This window comes from Megalobrama amblycephala, linkage group LG17 (assembly GCF_018812025.1).
Source record: "Megalobrama amblycephala isolate DHTTF-2021 linkage group LG17, ASM1881202v1, whole genome shotgun sequence".
NCBI classification, from domain to species: domain Eukaryota; kingdom Metazoa; phylum Chordata; class Actinopteri; order Cypriniformes; family Xenocyprididae; genus Megalobrama; species Megalobrama amblycephala.
This window is the reverse complement of record NC_063060.1, coordinates 17340327-17352579: the sequence shown is the minus strand read 5'-3', so window position 1 is coordinate 17352579 and position 12253 is coordinate 17340327. Positions and strand designations below refer to the sequence as shown.

The 12253-nt window shown below is 35.5% G+C and overlaps 1 protein-coding gene across 1 annotated transcript; it reads left to right on the top strand.

The window, feature by feature from the left end:
- The first annotated feature begins 604 nt into the window (after positions 1-604).
- On the top strand, positions 605-12125 carry kcnmb3 (potassium calcium-activated channel subfamily M regulatory beta subunit 3). The gene is given in 6 exon segments (XM_048163940.1): positions 605-901; positions 3469-3681; positions 8733-8907; positions 9675-9701; positions 10565-10792; positions 10794-12125. Coding segments are annotated over 6 exon segments (876 nt in total). The 5' UTR covers positions 605-818; the 3' UTR covers positions 10944-12125.
- Positions 12126-12253: the final 128 nt, after the last annotated feature.

Sequence of the window (12253 nt, the reverse complement as noted above, 5' to 3'; positions counted from 1 at the left end):
CTCTGCAGTAAATATGTTGATCCCCCTGTGTTGGACCCCTGACAGCACAAAAAATGGTCAGTTTCTCAGGTCATCTCAAAAAAATATCTAAAAATATATTTTATTTAAGAAACACATCTTCAGCAGATGATGACCAGGTGCGAAATATTGTTCTGACAATCTGAATACTTTTTTATATACAGTAAGTTGTTCATTAATAATTAATGTTATTTTGGATAAAAAATCATTAATTATTGATACACTGTTGTGCTCATGAAGCTAAAAGTTGTGAGTTTGTCATTTGGTGTCAGTTTATCAGAGTCTAGTTTTAATAGCTACATAAAGCTATATCATGCACAGAAGAACACATGTTTTGAGGTAAGACATCATTTGGAATTTACACCATTTTAGAATCTGTGTTTCAGTAAAGTAAACATAGATACGTGGTTTTCTGCAGACAGGGTCAAAATTATATGGAGTTGTTTTAGGTTTGTTCATTTACTTCATAGTTTTGTCCAGGTCATATGTAAAAATAGAAAAAACAGACTGTCAGGTGTGCTTACAATCCCATTGGACATAATTATGGTTTAGCTGTAGGTGTTCCCATAGAAACCCTTTGTGGCATCCCTGTTCAGGCAGAGAAAAGATATTCCGCTGATCTCATCTGGGTGAGAAGAAAACAATCACTTAAGTGCACTCTATTGCACTACATAACTGCCGGCTATGCAGCATAGTGGTTCTGTGTCCAGATGTATAGTACATTGACCTTGTCGATGTGGGGTCAGTGTTGTGTTAATTTAGTGCTGTAACCTAGTTAAGGGTTACTTAGTAAGATAGAAATGATGCTGAATCATTCCCCTCGGGGGTCTTTCAGTGTACCTGTTAACATCACCCTGCAGGGCGCGCGACGACGACACATGCGGTACGTATGGAGATCAGATCCACTGCTTCTGTATTCTGTTTTATTGCAGATTGTCTAAGTATGAGATACAAAAGTATTTTACATTAAGTTCTTCCAAATATAACAATAGAAGCAACAAGTCCTTGAGTTAGAAATGTTGTTATAACATAGTAAAAATAAACCTTAAACTATTTTTGTCTCCACCACTGTATTGTATTGAACATTATATCAAATTAAGTAGAAACACACGAAAAGCTTAAAGAGATAGTTCACTCAAAATGAAATTCTGTCATAATTACACAATCTAATGTTGTTGCTGTAATGTGTTTGTTCAGTTTTGGTTTCATTTTCACTCATTCTGTTTCTGTTTGCCTGTGTTACCTTAGTTTGTCTCCATGGTTTTTGTTTGAGTTATGCACATGTTTCTGGTTACATTAATTATCTCGGTGTACTTAAGCTCTTGGTTCGTTCAGTTTATTTATCCAGTATTGGTCAATGATAACGTGGTTGTTATCATGATATCCTTTGTCGTGCACTCATTACAGCAGTTCGTGACAGTTTTGAACACTTATGCCCTTGTAAAAAAGAAGTGTGCTTAATTGTATTGAATGTGCAATTGTAGTGTACTTTAAATCTTTAAGTAAAAAAAAACTGTACTTGCAGATATTAATTAAATAAAATGCAACTTTCATGACTGTTTCTTAACACACTTAAGTACACTTTTTAAAAAGGCACTTGTAAAGATGTCAAATTAAAAGTTTTACTTTAAAGTACATTTTAAATTATTGTTTTATTATTCGTTTGTGCTTTAAGTGAAGAGTTTCGTTGCAAAACGAGATAACTCCGTTTTTTAAATTTTTCAAAAATCTTGTTTTTTGGTTGTGCATTCCAATTAATATCAATTCAACTGCAGTTGGTTTGTTTTGATTTAAACCTTCATAACTTAAAAAATACAGCTAAGTAGCACCATAAAACAAAATAATAACATGATAACATAATAATAAACATGTTTTGACAAAAATGTTAAAAACGGAGTTATCTCGTTTTGCAACGAAACTCTTCAAGTGCACTTATTTTCATGTGTTGACTAACATACTAAAGCAAAAAACTTGATTATAATTTTTACTGTAGTGTGTTTTTTTATATAATATTTAAAGTTAATGTGTTTTAAATGTACTAAATAGCAAAATACAAATGTGCAATTATGAATATGTTACAATTACAAATAAATTACATAAAATTTTCAATAGAAATGACATTAAATTATATTTTAGTTTAAGTTAAGTCCTACTTAAGTGGGTCAAAAGCACTCCTAGGTTAAACTAATTGCATTTAAAATAAATTTAAATTATAATACATGTCAATTTCATTCTAAATAACATGCAATTAAGTGTTGTAAAACATGACATTCAGCATAAGTAACTTAAAGGTATGGTAATTTTTGAAGAGGCTAGCAATAGCAAGCTTTGAAAGCATAAGATCCCATCCTCCCTTCAGAGCATCTCCAAAACCACACCTCCTCCAAAACACATGAACGCGGACAGCAGGGAGCAAATAAAGCATCATGAGAGATAGTGTTAAAGTACCTCATGTCTCAAAGCACATAACATTACAATAATACTGAACATAAACAACTTGAAGAGCACTGACCTGTACCACTTGACTGCTGCAGATTCATTTTGGCATTGATAGTGTTGCCATTGAAACATAAATTCCAGTCACGAACCACTCTAAGTGTAACTTCACAGATTTCCACCTCTTACAAATTACAGTAGGTTTCTCCAGAGCCAATGTATATGATTTAACTAAATTAATAACTATTGATTTTTACAAAGGAATTAATCAATTCTGAACTTACTTAAGCTGGACAATGACACCATTTTCTTCTAGAGCTGCTTTGCACACAAAATTATTTGCCTGTTATCACTGTAATGCTGCTTTGACACAATCTGCATTGTAAAAAGCACTATATAAACAAAGTTGACTTGACTTAAGTACTGTAGCCTATATTATTTTAAAGTATTTTTTTTTCCATAAGTATTTTTTTAAAAAAAATTTAAAGTGTACTTCTTTTTCACAAGGGTGACTTTCTTCAGTGGAACACAAAACATTTTTTTTTGAAAAATGACAGTGTTTTTTAAACTCCATATATAATGAAACTCAAGTGGGCTCTAAATTGTTTGGACTCCACGTTTCTTACCCAGAAGAAAGTAAGTTATACAGGTTTGAAAAAACGTGAGGTTGAGTAAATGGTGTCTTTTCCATTGTTTGAAGTTATGGTCTTTTGAGCAGTTTGTAATTTCACTACTAAGGCCCTGTACATGTTGGAGTAAATCTGCATAAAATGATTTAAATGAATAGTTCCCAAAAATGGAAATGGAACACATCATTCCAAATCCATATGCTGTTATTTTCTTTGTTATTTTTAGGGAGACTTACAGTTGAGGAAATTCATGAAATTCTGAAGATTCCTTGAATTCTCCTTTTGTATTCCATGGAAAAAAACAGCATATAGGTTTGTTATGACATGAGTTGAGTAAGTTGAGTACATAATTTCTGGGTGAATTACTGCTTTAACTGTTTCTTAGGGATGTCTTCCACCAGCAAGGCCAATTACATGAAACTGGAGGGAACTGGAGGAAAGATAGGGAGCTGAAATGCAATGAGAAAGCCAGAGCTCAAATCCCAGAGTCCAGTGTGGGAGAAGACAGAGCCATCCTCTTGGGCTTCACCATGATGACCTTCTCCATCCTCATGTACTTTCTGGTTGGAATTGTAATGGTGAAACCATGTCTCCATAGGTTAGTACTAGGTCTTTAGGCAGACTGCTTGTATGCCTTATTAGAAAAGTATTCATGTTGTAATTTTCTTCTTGATGAACTTTGCGATTAAAACATAATTTGCTAATAATCACTACCATGAAATATGATTACTTTAAATAAATATAAAATAATTTGTGTCAAAACCTAGTAAGCTGCCTAGAAAGTCCTCCAGTGTCTTTCTTTTCTTAAAAAACAAAACAAACACACACACAGTTTCATGTCCAACACATTCAAATAATGTAGGCCTATTGTGTGTGATAGCATTCGGTAACAAAAATTTTAATTTTAAATATTTTAAATTTATTTTTGTCTTGCTAAGGCTATTTTCACAATTAGCATTTTGTGTATCCTATATACACATAATACCTTTTCACACTATTTTTATAATTTAACAATTATAGCTTGACTGGAAATATCAGTCATATTTACCCTGTTGTTGTTGTTTTTGTTTTCCCTGCACACATTAGATATCATACTTCACCTCAAGCATGTTCTTAACTGATTCTGTTGTGTTCTAAAGTAAAAGATTTTGAAAAAAATACTAAATAAATTTTATAAATAAAGCACCAAAAAAAAAAAAAATGAAAAGAAATGTTAAAATTTAAAACATCTGGGTTACAATGCGATTAGTCGAATAATGGCTTAAATGAACAACTACTAGTCAACTAGAAATAACTTTAGTTGGGGGTAGCCCTACCAAACACGCCAATTTTATTGGCTGGCGGCAGTCTATGATGTCATGAGCGGCATGCCCATGAGTATAAGAAGCCACATCTTGTTCCCCTTCTTAGGGAACCAGAGTTACATACGTAACCCAGACGTTCCCTTTCGAAGTGGAACTTTTGATGCGGTGTCATGGACTTGACGCTATGGGGATCCAATACCCACCCCGCCATGCTGAGGGGGTTCCTGCCTTACTAGGCTGTGGATATGCAAACTGTAGTGGCTGTAGAATATATTGACTCTACCGATCACCTAGCTGGAGTCGAAACGTGTCAACCCTGAGGGTGCAAGTTGCAATTCATAGACTGCTAAGTGCAGCCACTCCTAAGCTCAAATTCTCTACTTAGCAAGAGAAGGAATCTCAGCTTCTATGCTCTATTGAAATGGAAGTCCCAGCCTTTCCATCCTTCCTCCCTCCTTTGTAGGGCAGGTAAAAACCCTAAGTGACCCAAGAGCAAAAGCTCTAGTAAAATGCTAGCTATGTCAATGTCTTGACAAAGCCCTCAGGGAGTAGCTTACCAAAGGGAACAACTCAACTATGACCTTCAATCTACCACTACTTCCAAGGGGGCGAATATATCTCTCACTCCATCTAAAAAGATGCAGATATGGGAGGGACATATAGCAAAGACTCTCGCCATCTCAACCACTAGGGAATCTGCAGGGGAGCATAAGCTCTACTTATTTACCCTAAAGCCATAGGGAAGAGTGTGTTTAACCCTATTTGCAAAGCCTTCTCCTGGACCCACTTGGAAACTTCATCTGATTAGAGTGCTGCCAAGAAGGGAGACCAAGCATAGGTCAACCGGAGACTTTGCACAATACCCAGCTACAGGGGAGACTTACTCCAAGACCTAACTGTACTTGCGGAGGGAATAAATGGAACTGAGGGAATTTTGTGAAAAAACTATAACAATTCCATTCATTTTTCTCCACCCTAAAGGGTATCCTGAGAGCAGCTCAAGAAAGGGAGCATGCCCCTCCAAGAGGGAGCCTAATCCTTACTCATAGTCAGGAACGAGGGAAAAGAAGGCAAGACATAAGCAGTGTGCCCAATAATTTTCACTACCTAGACTCTAGACCCCAAGGAAGCCACAGGGGAGCTAGGCCCTGCTTAAAACCCCTGTGTATCTGGGTGAGAGCAACTCATACCCTGCCTTGAGTAAAGGTACTCTACTTAAGATCCGCTACCACTAGTGCCTTGTGTTTCTCTTTTGGCACCAGGCCTTGTATGCGATATCCCTAATTCAAGCTCCAACCATTGGAGAAGGATATAAGCAAAACAGAGGAAGTCTTTCTTAAGAACAGATTTGCTAAAACCTTAGAAATTAGCTCTTCAGGTTACAACCTCCACTATTGCTGCCATTTCAAGGGGAAGCATAATCCTTACTTCTGCTCAGGAAAGAAGGGAGAATGAGAGCAGGGCATAATACAGTGTGCCCGCCACTCCTGTCTCCCAAACTCTAAAGCCCCAGGGAACCGCAGGGGAGCTTAGGTTCTACTTTAAGACCCCAGTTTAACTGAGGGACAACAGCTTAACCCTGCCTTAAAAGGCATTCTACCTATACACCGTGACAAATAACAAGGAGGGACGACCACAAGAGAACTTCCTCTACTCATTAGTACTATCGCCATAATCGAACACCCATCCAAAGGGGAGTGATATCTCTGCTTCACGACCCAACAATAATTGGGAAACGAGGTAACAAAACATGATTCCATTCACCCCGCTCTAAGGGATACCTAAGCAGCATCACAAAGAGCTCCTCTGAGGGGAAGCCTATATCCCTACTTTTGACATAAAAATGGAGAGAAATGAAAGCAGAACATAATGCAATGTGCCCAGTAATTCTATTGGCTTTAACCCCAAAAGGAGCCACAGGGGCAGTTCATGCCCCTTCTAGCATAAAAGCACTCTACTCAAAGCCTGTTATAGCTAGCAATTAGCAGAGCACTTATCCAAAGGAGAGTGATACCCCTATTTCAAGACACAATGATAGATAGGGAGGGTGATAATGGATTGCCCCAGTTCTGTTCACCTTGCTCTTCCTTCAAGGGGAAGCCTATTTCCCTTCATTAGTCATAGAGGGGGAAATCAGGGCATATTATAGTGTGTCCAAAAACTATCATCACCTAGGCTCCAACCCGAGGGTGCCATCGGGAGCTTTATTTCTACTTTAAAAAAAAAGCTCCTACCCTGACCTAAGTTAAGGGAGGTAATGAGGAGGCAGGAAAAAATATTGTAATCCCATCCTCTTTGCTCTGTCTTAAATAATATTAGAGCAGTTTCTCAAAAGGAGCATGCAAAATGCTAACTTTCTAGACCAGTATTTCAGGCTATAACCTTTAGGGCTGCCCCTTTTACTTATGAGAAAGAGGCAACCTTGCTAAGGGGAGCTAGCATCCTACTTACAACCAAACAGGTGTTAAGGGGCTCGCACACCAGACGCGAAGCTCAGTGCCGGGCAGCACCGTGCCACGTCTTTAAAATTCGAACGTATTGTTTTCTATGAATGCACGCACACCGGTGGCGACATTCGGCGCCTGTCCGCGGCACCCAGCTACGACTCAGAAAACAATAGAAAACAATGCGTTCGAATTTTAAAGATGTGTCGCGGTGCTGCGCTGCGCTGAGCTTCGCGTCTGGTGTGCGAGCCCCTTGAGAGAGTAAGTAAAGGAGACAGTGAATCATAACAGCTCCAACTTCATTCACCTTGCATCAACTCTTAGAATGCAGGGGAGCTGTGTTTTACTTAAAGGCCCCTATAGTATTGAGGGAAAGAACTCAATCCAAGCTTCTAGTATAATCATAAAGAAGCACTCTGTTAGCATTGTAGTAGCATTCCGTCAATAGGGGAGTGAATATTCCTCCAAGGAGGTTGTGCTCAACCCTAATATAATGCTTCTTTTGAAACTCAGAAGAATAGTTGGCGCTGGTGGCAACACGTAGATTCACTTCAATCTCTGTCACCAATACCAAGTAAAAAGTGTCAGGATGTCCTCAGACCCTAAACAGTCATTGAGTTTCAAGGTAGAATCTTTGCATCGTCTAACACTACTAGATGGTAGAGCAAATTCAATAGAATGGTTAGTCTTGTCTTTCTCCTTGATCCACAACAGATTGATCCACAAATGCCCCGCTGTAACCACCATTGCTGCCATAGAATGACCAATGGCCACAGCAGTTTGCTTGCTGGTCCAGAGAGCCAGATCTGTGGTACAGCGCGGTTCCGCGACCACCTCAGGATACAAACACTGTCCCTGGTCCAAGTCCTTAAGCAGATTGGAATTGTATGCTTGTAACACTGCCATGGTGTGTAAAGCACCACCAGCCTGACCCGTTGCTGCATACATTTTACCCACATGAGATGTGGGTAAAGACAGATCACACCAAGCTTGTGTAAGTCCCCGGGTGTAAGAAAACACTCACATGGAGGAACACACTGCCAAAAACTCTCACCATTATTGTCCACATGCTCATAAACAAAACGGATCCTGAAGACATAAAAGCTGATGACGTAATTTGCAGATGCCCTCTTATACTCACGGGCACTCCATTCATGACATTATAAACTGTCATTAGCCAACAAAATTGCCATGTTTGGTATACTTATTCAGACACTGGTGACGCTGAAAGTGTTCCCCATAGCATCAATTCCATGCTGCCGTGTCGAAGTTCCACTTAATTTTAAAGCAGCAAATCATCTTCTGCTGAATTAGCAGGGCCACACTGCTTCAAAAATTAGTTTTGTCTTTAAAATATATACTGACATCCTCCATAATAACACAAATGATAAAGAGAAGGACATGATGAATCAAAGTTCATCACAAACAGCTTTACCACAAGCTGAGGTAAATACTAATGTATAGAAGGCGCACAATGTCATAAACACAAATACAAAACACTATCATGGTAACACACAAAACTAAAATAATGCAAACATTAATTTAACAACATGATGCAACATAAAACCCTAATGTACTGAGAACAAAACAATAAGAAGAAACATAATTATTAAAATAAATAAACATCAAATGTGAAGTGTCACACAAGGGAATTCTGGGAATTTCAGTTTACGGCTTTTCATTGTAAATTATAAGATGTTATTTTATAAAAATGTATATTTAACAGTGTTAATGTTAAATGTAAGGTTAGATCTATTACTGTTTCTCCCCTGTATAAGGGAACTTAATGTTAACCAATTAACAGGTTTTTACAATCATTTTTTTTACAGCACCTATGTAACATTATTATGTTTTTACATTGTAAACATTCACTTAATAATTCATGTTTGTCTTTGCAACAGCGACTGGAACAATTTTGCTAACTGCTCATTAGTCCAGATTGATTTACTGGATGAAGTGATGGACTGCCGTGGCATTGTCAGCTTCAAATGCCTGCGTGTTTTGGTAAACATCTCGTCCCCTGAAAAAACACTTCGACTTTACTACGATGAAGACTTTGTGAAATCCAGGCCAAAGGTACAGTTGTGAGTGTTATTTGATTGAATGGAGGATTTAATCATCCTGTCATTCCAAATTCTATATTATTTTCATTCCTCTGGTTTTATGGACTAAGACTGGACTGTAAGCATACTGAAATGATGACACAGCAACTGGCATTCAGTAATGAGATGAAATTTCACAATAACTTATATTTCAGTCTGTTCCTCACCCAAAGCTAAAATTACTTTTTACTAATTCTACAATTACGGTGGCATTTTCATTTGAACTTTTTTTTTAATTACATTATAACCTACATTAAACCTATATCTTCTTATTTTATTCAAGGTTACAATAAATACATGTTTGATGATGATGATGATAAAAATAATAATAATAATAATAATATTATTATTATTATTATTATTTATCAATTTAGAAACTTATATTTTATCAAAATTTTGATTGATTGAAATATTGAACAATCTAAATCGTAATTTTCTATAATTTTGATCCAACAGTAAATCATTATTAATAAGATAACAACATTTCAAATTGTTTTATAAAAATGTCTGATTCATTGTGATTGATGAAGTAATACATAAGTGTTTCATTTCATAAAATTCTGTTTTTATGTTAACACTACAGACTTTAAAATTTTAAGACGATTTTTATATAAATAATAATAAAAAAACATTTTAATAGTGTGATTTTTACTTATTTAAATTTGTCAAAATACTGTACAGTATTTTACAATATATTGTTCTATTCTTTTAAAATTATTATTTTATTACTTTTTTGAACAGGGAATTATGGAGAAAAATAAAGGAGTGGTAAGACTTTCAAACTTAAAATGATTATAAATATCAATTATTTTAAAATAATATATACTGGGTAACACTTTATAATAACTGCATGATATGAATCATTAGTTAAGCTTTAGTAAATAGTCAATTCATTATTAATAAAGCATTAATAGACTATTAATTAATAGAATATTAATTAATTAATTAATTTAAGCATTAATAGACTAAGCAGTTTATAAATAAAGAAATGCTATATTCCTGATTTATAAGCATATCTATAATATGTTTAATAATTGTTTTCTTTATTAATGATCGATTTATAATTTCTTAATTAGGTATTATATTATTTACAAACTAGTTAATTAGGAGTTGTCAGTTGTTCAAAAGATCATTTAGAAAGTGTAGGTAAATGATTAATGAACTATTTATACATATTATTTAGACATATAGTAATAGTTACATTTAAATAGTTTATTAATCATTACTTACACTTTCTAAATGATCTTATGAACCACTGACAACTCCTACTGATTTGTAAATAATGGTATACTTAATTTAGAAATTCTAAATTGATCATTAATAAAGTATGGAAATACAATTATTAAACACATTATGCCTATATCAAAAGAATAAAGGATTTATAGCTGTATAAACTGCTTAATAATGTCTATTGATGCTTTATAAATGCTGAATTAACTATTTACAAATGCTTAACTAATAATTCATAGCATGCAGTTATTATAAAGTGTTACCATATATTGTTCCAAGTTATGCAAAATAATGTTTTATTTGTTGTAAATTAAATGTTGTTACATAGTTTACATTTCCATCCAAAAGTGAGTGACCGTGTAGTGTAAATGTTTCAGTTTGTCACAATCTTTTTCTCTCAGTGTTTCTACATTCCGAAATGCCAACAAAACAAGACAGAACAAGAGACTGAGGCCAGTAACATCAAACACGAGTTAAGTGCGCAAGGGGAAAACATGACATGCTATCTCAGTGCTACATACCCAGATGACGCCATTTTGAGGAGGAAATACACCATTCGAATGGCCTTCTATTACCTGCTGTGGCCCAGCCTCGTTTTGTTTGGTGGGATCCTCCTGGTGGGGCTGGTTGAAACTCAACCAGCATCTTGCGTCCCTCTGCACTGAGATCAGTAGAGAGGAGTTACTAGGCAAGCAGAGTAAACTGACGGAGGGAAGGATCTACCGGTTCTTAAGATGCAGGCCTGGAGGCAACATGGAGCAGCATGACCAAGTTAGCTAGAAAATAGTATAATGTGTCTCTACTATAATGGGCAAGTTAGTTGTTTAAAATTACTTCATTCAGTGTCTTATGAAATTAACATTAGTGCCTTATGCCCTAAATATGGCCAAAGCTTTTTTTATATATTGTGATTGTTCATTATAACCAAATAGGCTATTAACCACTTGAAGAAATTGTAGATGCAGTAAAGTGGTTGGGTAATTTCGGTGAGCTTTGTGGTCCACACATTTACTTTTCTTAAAAAATGTAGTAACATGCACCTCTAAAACTACTACCAATTGTCAAACATCTATTTAGGTAATGTTTTATGCTACTGTTAAAGGTAATTCAGTCTTTCTAAAATCTTGCCAATAGTTAATTTTAAAGGTCAATATTCAATCCCAGTTAATATTAATGTAATAAAGGTTATACAGAAAAAATTAGTAGAAAAATGGATAATGTCCTGACAAAAAATTGCCAGTACCTTTTCCATTAAGTTAAAACAAACTCTCACAATTCTGGATTTTCTTTTTCTCACAATTGCAAATTTATATCTCACAATTCTAACATTATTTCTTGCAATTCTGACTTTATTTCTCATAATTCCAAGTTTATATCTCACAATGATTTGCAAGATATAAACTCACAATTCAGCTTTTTTTTTTTTTTTTTTTTTTTTGCAATTGCAAGTTTATAACTTGCAGTTCTACTTTTTTTTGTCTGAACTGTGAGATATAAAATCGCAATTGTTCATTATAAAGTCCAAATTGTGAAATATAAACTCACAATTATGAGGAAAAAAGTCAGAATTTGTCACGGGTGTTTTGGTTTTGTGTTCACGTTTATGATTTCATGTCTTTTATTTTGTAGCTGATTTATGTTTCTTGTTTGTGTCATGCTTCCCCTGCTCCTCATTTTCTACCTTAGTGCATGTGTCATGTTCTGATTGGTTGGTTATAGTCATGTGGTTTTCAGTTCTGTTCTGTTATTGGTTCTCTTGTTCCCTGTGTCATCAATTCTTGTATTTATAGCCATTGTCTTCCCCATGTTCCTTTGTCATGTATTATCAATGTAACCTGCTGTCGGTGAGTCGTCAAGTCAAGTCAAGTCAAGCCACGTTTCTGTTGCTGTTCCTGTTCCTGTTCCTGTTCATGTTCACGACTGTATTTTGGATTATAATAAACTGCACTTGGGTTCTCACTACGCTCGACTCCCTTACGTTACAGAATTGTGAGATAAAAAGTTGCCATTACCTTTTTATTTTTTAATTCTGTGGTGGAAACAAGCTTCCATAAGTTAAGGCACATTTCCTTCAACCCAAAAACCATGAG